This window comes from Adiantum capillus-veneris, chromosome 27 (assembly GCF_014529385.1).
Source record: "Adiantum capillus-veneris isolate H3 chromosome 27, ASM1452938v2, whole genome shotgun sequence".
In the NCBI taxonomy this organism is placed as follows: domain Eukaryota; kingdom Viridiplantae; phylum Streptophyta; class Polypodiopsida; order Polypodiales; family Pteridaceae; genus Adiantum; species Adiantum capillus-veneris.
Genome location: NC_140957.1, coordinates 74,844,177 through 74,853,918, shown reverse-complemented (window position 1 = coordinate 74,853,918; position 9,742 = coordinate 74,844,177). Strand labels below are relative to the sequence as shown.

Here is a 9,742-nt window from a genome sequence, read left to right as displayed (position 1 = left end):
CGCGCTCCCATTGAACCTAGCTAATAGCGTTTCTACATGGGACTTGCTTTGTCAAATGGAACATTTTACGTTTGCAATCGACAGAAAGGGAATAATAATTTGGGAGCCTTTGTAGCAAGGAAGGTGGCTTAATTCTAATTCAACTGGGTCACCATCCTGAGGGTGCCACATGTTGGCAAATGAGGGGTGGATTTTGTGGAGCTTATTCCTTCTTTATACCTTTTTATATATATACATATACATATACCCTACAAAATTATGGAGATTTTTGAATGAGGAATGTTATATAATAATTAGCTTATGAGCTAACGTCCCAAAATCATGCTCCCCTACAAATATAGAAAAGGATTGTGGGCCTCTACGTCTTCCCTTTACCTAATCTAATTGACAAATAGAAGTCAAAAGTAAGTCACAAACTCACACAAACTCACAAACTCACACCACCTGTGACTGCTGCGCGCCAACAAATCCATTTGGCATTTGCTCTCTCGCGCAGCCTGGACAGAGGCATCCCTTCGATAAACGTAGTATCGTGCAACACGCGCACACACACAGACGCATATCCATTCTCCCCCCCTCTCCCTCTCGCGCGGGCACACACTCCGCTCACAAATACTCCGTCTCCTCCCCCAAAACACACACACACACACACACGTAAGGCATGTCTGAGTGTAGGGCAATGGGCAATGGAGATACAGACGCAGATGCAGTTGCGGTGCCCCTTCTGGGGCCGGATGTATCAGAAAGCCCTTCATCCATTAACCGCGAGTCGCACAACAAGAGGATGGTGTCCATTCGTGTCAACTCCTTCTGCTTACCCGAGCAACCTGCGTATTTCTCCGTCCCATCTTCTTTATGCATGCATGCATGCGTGATGCTCTCTCTCTCTCTCTCTCTCACACACACACACACACACACACACACACACACACACACACACACACACGAGTCGAACGATCTGTCTTGCAAGAACACAGTTATTTCAATGGTTTGATCAATGTCTGATAGCAGGATCTAATCTTGAGCCATTCCCCTTTGCATATTTCAGTGAGCCGCGAACTCATCGACTACAAAGCTTTCAGAGGACGGTGCGGGTGCTGCAGCTGGATCATTCTCACTACAAGACAAGTATGTTCTCATGGGTTATTGGATTGATTTTGGTGATTGGGGTGCCTATACTGAGGCTGTGCTTTGTGAAGGCCGCATCTGATGATTCTAAGTATGAGGTGGGCCATCTTTGTAAGTTTGTTGTTGAAAGGCTTTCAATTGGTTCTGATTGCTGTATGTTTGCATTTAATATTTGGCATCAGCATTTTGGATGGTTTCGTTGATTTTTTGCGCTAATGAGTTTTTAGAAAAAATGCTATCCTTTACTGAGGATATAAAGGCGATTGATTAAAATACGTTGCACCTGCTATTGTGTCTGAATCTGTTCCATGCTTTTATATTGATTGGTTGTTGAACTTACCTGGTAGTAACCCTCTTAAACTACTAAATAGGCTTCTCATACTTTTTCCATCTAACTTGTATGTGGAAACCCAGGTAGAAGACATCTTTGTGGTAGTAGGCGTAGTTTCTGTAAACTGCTCTTCTTTGTCTACACTATCGATACAATCTCCTCCCATGTGATAAGTGTTTAGCCTCCCACTAGAGATCAATTGAGTGTAGAAACCCACATACCGAGGTGGCAATTGGGACAAAAACAATATGGCCTTGCCTTCTGAGTCAATTTGCTTCCCCGTGTGACGAATTTCTTGCTGAAGTGCTTGTGCATGAATGTTGTTTTCAATGGATCCATGTAGTTCAATTGCACTTGTAAAGCAACACACCTTTGGAAAAACATGATTTTTGATAGATGCCAATTGCTCCCATATCTTCTTGGCAGTTGTCATTACATTCACATGTTTGAGCCTTTGTGAGTCTCCTCTCTTTGTACAATTTTCCCTCATGGTAGGGGATGTACCCCATGGGGCGAATTCAACAACTAATAGTAGGAACTTGTTGCTCAAAAAAGTCATCATGATGATGGCAATGTATCATTCGCACAATTTGAAATTTTTTCGTATGAGAGAATGAGAAGCCAAATTTGGAAGAAGAGGAGGTGCAATTCATCCTTACTTTGCACTAAGACACGCTTTGGCGGTCACAAGCTAATGAAAGTACACTGATCTCTAGCAGATGTCTTGATTGTGGGATGGGTGATCTCTTGGGAAGTTGTTGCCTGCTGAGCCTTCAAAAAGACAAGTGTGGTTCTTCTGCCTCTTCTGCCAGAAAGTGCTAGGGCTAGGTTTTCTTATATATTGCTTGAGTCTATTTGCCCTACCCATTTTCCCAACAAAGTCACTTATTAATAATAAGTGAAAAATGGCTAAAATAGGGAAAATAGGTCTGTGCATTGTAAAAATGCTCCTGATGGGTTCTGATGGTAATCTGATGATCATGCTGTGTGCAACCAAAGGATATGCGTCTACTCTAAGTGCCTGGACATGCACGGTCTGCGAACAGACTCACAAAGGTGCCAGAACACTTCCTAAGCTAACTGAACCCTAGATATGAAGTAGCTTGTCCACGTACACATAGGGTTAGATGTGCATGTGACATCCCCTCCTTTTCAAAGTAAGGTATTGGTACTGAATCGTATGGAGTCGAGGGAGATCGAAACAGCATCTGGAATCCTGGGAAGGACTCTTCGCTGGCCCACTCTGATGCGTGGGTCATGCGATACTTAGACTTCATAAAGGTCTGCAATGCTTGCTTCTTTGGGCCACGCCGAAAGTGAATTAAAGTCATATGTGGCTCCTTCAATGCTTCAACTTCGTCTATAGTCATGCGTCTACCTTCTTCAAGAATCTCCGAGGATGAAGATTCCTGAAACCACTGCCAACACAAAAACATGAACATATCCATTCCATGTAAAGTGACTGGAAAAATTCTAGTCTTCTTTAAAGACTGTGCATGCAATGTAGATGAACATATAGATGGAGTGCTAAATCGTTCATCAAACACACACAAACAATGGAATCGAAACTTGTCTTTTTGATCTAAATCTATCAACTGTGGCAAATCACAATGGAAATGCCGATGCTTGATGCTCAATCCTTCTTGTGCTCTTTCGGATATTGTGGCATGCCAAGGAAGAGACATGGAATGTGAATTGCTTGGGTGCAAACATTTCATCTTTTCATGAGTAAGCCGCATACATCCGTGCTTATTCATGAGTGAATCGTGTTCATCGTACAATATGGCATGCCTATGAAAAGGGATCACATAAAGACGGTGACTAAAATACAAGAAACCATCACGAAACACTCGAACAATGCGTATTGACTAATCATGCGCACACATAATACTTCTTGTGGGGGTTCTTGGAATCTCGACTCGAGAGCCAAGATCGGTTCTTCGTGATTGATCGAATTTGCAATGAGGTTAGCTTCACTAGACAAAGTATCAAATAAACCATCATCCTTGTGAACAATCACATCTTTATCATGCAAATCATTATGTTTGTGAATAATCACATCTTTATCATGCAAATCATGTGTGTCGTGCTTTGGAGAAGACAAAACCGAGAGAGTCTCCTTCTCTTGATTCTTTTCAATCTTCGCCTGCACATTAGAAATGAGAGACGAAGAATGAATGAAACTAATTTGACTATTTTGTTTCTAATTTTTATTTTCTAGAATTAGGACTTTAATAAGAAATGTGCACAAGTTAACTAATAAGTTAAGGAATCACAGATCTGCAAGAAAAGCCATCAGGAAACAGACAACTCTGGTGTGTCATATGATGGGTGACAAGAAGCACCGTGAAGGAGTTGGCCTGTTAGTTCGGTGGGAGAAGACTAGGTAATGGTGGTCCCTGATGAGTCACAAGATGGGTGATAGGTTCATCGGTAAGGGGACACACTAAGGGTCTAAGGAGGAAATCCGAAGTGAGTAAGAAAATACGCGTAAGAACGCAAGCACATGGATAAAGATGGCTTCTAAGAAGCTTTGGTAAAAAGCAAGACGAGAAGCGGATGTTTTTCCGCGAGAGAATGCTTGAGTTCATATCCGGGGACGCCTGGAAGGAATAAGTGCAAGCATTGGAATAAGTTTATAAGGTTTAAACTGAGTTTAAACAGGTTCACATTGACCGGCCAGTCAATTTTAAGTGAACAGACTAACTTTTAATAAGTTTATTAAGTGACCGGCCGCCCACTTAATAAGTGGGCAGCCAAGTACTAAAATTGCTGCAGGACGTTCTCCAAAAAGCAGAAAAGGCCAGCGCCTCCTAAACCTGCAAGAAAAAGCCGGCGCCCACTATTCTGGCAGAAAAGCAGTCGACCCTCCCTATTCTGGCCGACCTGCAGGGCTTATAAAAGCAGCCAGCGCTCTCATCTCTTGGAGGTAGAATTCGCAGGAGGAGCAAAAAGCAGCCAGCGCTAGTGCCACTGTTGCGATTGAAATTGAACATATTTTCCGCCCAATCAATGAGAGGTGCCCAAAAGCATATCACATCTTGAAAGAGGAGAGACTACAAGTTTTCTGTGGAAGGACGCTTGTTGAACAACGAACAAAACATCAAGGTACTCTTGTGTGATGAGAGAGTCCATACCGAGAGCGAAGCCCGACACCTCGAAAAGAGATGTCTTGCTAACCTCCAATCGAGATCTCTCGATAAGAGAGTCACTAATCACATCATGCATACTGCCTGGGTCAAACAATATGACAAAACAATGACCCTTCACATGATCATAACACTTAATACGAGACTCATCAATGGGAGGATCATGAGAAACTTGGGTCACACTCGAGTTTTATTTATTGCATTCTCTGCACCTTCTCCAGGAAGCATGCCAGAGAATGAGCCCTAACCTCATATTTAAAGGCCCTTGGCCTGAAAAGCAGTTATAGTGAAAAGCCTTTAAAACTCAAAAGCTTTTGGTCCAAAAAGCAATGCCAAAAGCTGCCAGCGTAATTTACAGAAATCCGTATAGCCTGCCAGGTCATCAGCCAACGCAAAACGCGGAATTTGGTACAGCATGCCATGTCATCATGTCAACGCAATTTTCGAAAATCTGCCACGTCATTAGTTTTTGTGTGTGTGCGGGTCCTGCTTTATTTTAATCCTTTGTGTCACTTGTGGCCCCATCGGACGGGTTCCCCGTAAGTTGGTAGGACTTCTACTTCTGTTACTTGTTCTCTTAGGGTTTAGGCCCCTCGGCCGGCATCTGCAAGTTGGCTCCATTCTTTAGGCTTTGATACGTCAGCAATTTGTTACATCTCCCCTTCTTGAAAGAGAGTAATCGTCTACGATTACAGCATATCTGCAAAACAACTCGAGTTAGCTCAAAAATTTTCGAGGGTCATTCCGAGGGACAATCAATTTGCTCTTTTTATTAAGGAGTTAGCTTCTCCTTTCTGCTCTTTTGATCAAGGAGTTAGCTTCTCCTTTCGGCTGTTTTGATCAAGGAGTTAGCTTCTCCTTTCTGCTCTTTTGATCAAGGAGTTAGCTTCTTCTTTCGGCTGTTTTGATCAAGGAGTTAGCTTCTCCTTTTTGCTCTTTTGATTAAGGAGTTAGCTTCTCCTTTCGTCCATATCGGAACTCTTGATATTCCGGCGTAGTAAAATTACCCATCACACGCAGACCGTACTGATCTTCCACGAGTGTCTTGATGCACTAAAATTACATACCCAGGCAATCTCATCCAATTAGGAATATTCAGTAATTGGCACATCACAATGCAACACAAATGCTTACATATGCATGTTACAAGACACAACAAACAGCTCCGCTGAGCACTCCCTCGAGACAAACGGTTTGCAGTATGAAGATACTCAACGACTACCTCATCACTCTCCCCGCAAATAACCTAAAAAGGTTCGGGCTATGAGCTCAGAGGACTGTACAACCAAACGCTCCCCAGACCGCAGTCTGCCTCGCTTGGAGGTTGAAGCATACAACCAAACGCTCCCCAAGCATCGGCCTGCGTCGTTTGGAGGTTTTCTAGGATATAATGGAACGCTCCCCAGGCATCGGCCTGCGTCGTTTTTCTAGCATATAACGGAACGCTCCCTAGGCATCGGCCTCTGTCGTTCGGAGGTTTTTAAACATACAACGAAACGCTTCCCAAGCATCGACCTGCGTCGTTCCGAGGTTCAAACAATACCAAAACAACATTTCTCACTTCTCCTACCGCGAGTAAAAATCACCAATCATTGAAACCAGTATCAAACCAGAGTCAAACAATTCAAATCGGCACCAAAACAGGTTCAAAACAGATACCATCCATTTTAAACAAATTCCAAACAGGATCACCAAACAAGATCAAGCAGAACTCAAACTTGAAAAGCAATCTCGACATCAGTCGAGCTTGAAAAGTCGACTGACTTTCCTTCTTGAAACCTGCACCAAAAATTAGGGTTAGGTTCCTTCCATGAGGTCGTAGCCGAGCACAGCATGGTCCATCAGCTCTTGGACAGACAGTGTTTCTTTGGCGGCGATGGTAGTCCCAAGAGATAGCAATCATATCCAATGTCATCTGCTTGTGAAGAGACATCTACTGAGAGATGTCAAGAAATTTCAAGTTATAATCTGCTAGGGTTTCCATGGTAAGCATTTTAGGATACCCCACTCTGCCAGAAGTTGCACTGATACCATTGTCACAAGATGGGCACGAGGTGCCAATAGACAAGAATAGACTGAACAGACTTTTAGCACTTCAATAACAACTGAACTAAAACAGAAAGAGACGACACGCGACACGGAGTGGCGGAATTCCATTCCAGAGAGTATTGGCGCCAAGGTTCCCCAAACCTTGGCGCCCCTTTCGGTGTTTCTTTATATTGCATCAACACAGTACAAGCCGGTACTCCAGATTGTGCACCTTCTCCAGGAAGCATGCCAGAGAATGAGCCCTAACCTCTTCAAAGGCCCTTGGCCTGAAAAGCAGTTATAGTGAAAAGCCTTCAAAACTCAAAAGCTTCTGGTCCAAAAAGCAATGCCAAAAGTTGCCAGCGTAATTTACGAAAATCTGTACAGCCTGCCACGTCATCAACCGGCGCGAAACGTGGAATTCCGTACAGCATGCCACGTCATCATGTCAGCGCAATTTTCAAAAATCTGCCACATCATCAGTTTTTGTGTGTGTGCTCGTCCTGCTTTATTTTAATCCTTTGTGTCACTTGGGGCCCCATCGGGCGGGGTCCCCGTAAGTTGGTAGGACTTCGTCTGTTACTTGTTTTCTTAGGGTTTAGGCCCCTCAGCCGGCATCTGTAAGTTGGCTCCATTCTTTAGGCTTTGACACGTCAGTAGTTTGTTACATTCCACATCAAACTTGATATAGTCGTCCAACCTGAAAATGAAAGCCTCCTTGCGCTCATCATCCGATTTGCATAATTGGGTGCCAACCTGCAAAACACAGTTAGAAAAAGATATAACTGGCAAACCATTTTTCTTGAGACTGCGTCAATCGTCCTTCAACCGTGCTCGGTACTGTGGTGGTATAAACCGCGCCTTGAGCTTGTCTTGGAAGTCGGCCCAATTGAAGGAAAGGGGCGCGTCTCTGTCGGCTTCCTCTAGGTGCGCGGCCAACTGTGCCTCTTGCCATGCGTGGTACCAATTGATGGCATCATCGGCAAGGTATATGGCTGCCATCAAAACCTTGCTATCCCTGCCTTCCTAGTTGTCGCAAAATAAGCATTAAATTGATGCAACCAAGAATGAATAACACTAGCATTCATCTTACCATCATACTTACTGAACGTGATCTTCTTTGTGACGGGGTTGTTGGACTTCGAGTCTCTGCTACTTGATGAATCACCAACATCTTTGGTCGGCTCGAGTTTTGAGGTGAGTACCTATAGGAGCAACTCTTGCATGCGTTGGTCTCTTTGTGCCTCACGCTCTAACTTCAAGGCTACTCTTTTTTCTTCGGCCGCCAAGCGTGCTTGCTCGCGCTCACGCTCCAAGTCGGCCTTTCTTTTTTTGCGTTCATGATCCAATTCTGCTTTTCTTTCTTCGGCCGCCAAGCTTGCTCACGCTCACGCTCTAAGGCTACCATTCTTTCTTCGCGTTCACGATCCAATTCTGCCTTTCTTTCTTCGCGCTCGCGCTCTAAGGCGGCACGTTGCGCTTGTCGTATCATCATGTCCATCATCGTCTTGACCAAAGCCTCCATAGGATTTGGTGCAATCCTTGGCGTACATGGGGAAGGGGGAGGGTCGGAAAAACCTCTTGGTGGGGAAAATTCTTCTTTGCCACTTCCATGCTTATCACCTCCATGTGAAGTATCCATTCCGCTTCGGGTGATGAGCGTACACCGAAGTCTTGGGTTCTTAAGTTCATGAGGAACTTGGGTTCTTGTGGTTCTTGGTGTCTTGAGGTTCTTGAGGGTCTTGAGTTCTTGAGGTTCTTAAGGTTCTTCTTTAGCTTGCAATCTGTGTTAGAGAAGGATCTTCTCTTACCCGAGCTTTACTCTCCCTGCGGGCTCACCCCTTGGCAGCCTTGCGCTCACACCAAGGTTTCTTTTTCCCACCTCACGTCGATTGGCCGGCCGCTAAGTGCACGGTCCGCTCTCAATGAGTGAAAAGAGAAACAAGGGGAGGCTGACAAGCCCTTCTTTCTAGGTTTTCCTATCACTCTTCAAAAACACGATTAGGAATCGACACGCCCAAGAGGACTTGGGTTACGTGTGACCGCAACAAGCAAATTTTTTTTTTGTGGTTCTTTCCTTGAGTGATACAGAACACTGCCAAAACTCTGATACCAATGTAAGGTGGAGCGGAAGTGAATGTTGAACTTTGCTCAAGATGAGTGCTCCAAACTATGCTCAAGGGTTTCTTTTACTTACGGAAGGGAGAGCCTTCCGTTCCTTTAGTGAGAAAGTGCAAATGATCACGAACAAGTGGGTAAACGCTGTGCATGAAGGTGCTGAGCTTGAGAGAGAGAGAGAGAGAGAGAGAGAGAGAGAGAGAGAGAGAGAAGAATACGACACCAAAATGTTGTCAAACCCTCCTCCGAAGGCCCCACTCTCTATGGCGAGAGCGGTCTACTATTGATTGCACAAATCTCTACAATGCAATGGACTTGCCGACGATGTGGATGACGATGAGGACGGCGACGAGATGGGCTGAAATCTGAAAACGCTAAGGGCTAAAATCTGCAAATCTTGTATCTGTTGAATTTTGACTCTATGTCGGCGACGACGACGATGCGACGAGGACTCGCTGAAAATGCAGATGCTGAAATCTGTGAATAGCGGGCTGAAACTGCAAACACTAGCTGATCTGACTGTGCGGCCAGGATTTGCTGCGGGAAGGTGAGAACTGCGAGGTTTGGGGCTGCTCTGCAGTGTCTATATGCTGAAAACTGAAAACGCTGAAGCTAATGATGGTCTTGTCACCGGGAATCTGCCAAACGCTAGAATGCTCTGCAAGTTGCAAAAACGCTAGGCTTGATTTGTTGTCTGCAAAAACGTCAAGCTGATCTGGGAGTTCTGCAAACGCTAGGTACTCTGTTGCAAAAAGCCAATGCTGATCTGCTGCAGAAAACGCTAGCTTGGTCTTGATGACTGAAAACGCTATGGAGTCTTGCCGGTGTTGCTGAGAAGGTGCACTGCAAGTGTGGTTGTTCTGCCTCATCTGCCAGAAAGTGCTAGCGCTAGGTTTTCTTATATATTGCCTAAGTCAATTTGCCCTACCCAGTTTCCCAACAAAGTCACTAATTAATAATAAGTGAAAAATGGCTAAAATAGGAAAAA

The 9,742-nt window shown here is 44.5% G+C and overlaps 1 protein-coding gene across 3 annotated transcripts in view; it reads left to right on the top strand.

Annotated features, from left to right (window-relative positions):
• Nucleotides 1-437: 437 nt before the first annotated feature.
• LOC147422205 (uncharacterized) overlaps nucleotides 438-9,742 on the top strand; it is a 90,801-nt gene continuing 81,496 nt past the window's right edge. For 2 of the 3 annotated variants that reach the window (XM_086503817.1, XM_086503815.1), the window contains exons 1-2: nucleotides 680-831; nucleotides 1,049-1,226. In XM_086503817.1, the coding sequence (XP_086359943.1) occupies nucleotides 680-831; nucleotides 1,049-1,226 (330 nt within the window). Of the gene's footprint in view, nucleotides 832-1,048; nucleotides 1,227-9,742 lie in introns of all 3 variants that reach the window. The other variant, XM_086503816.1, reaches the window with a different exon arrangement.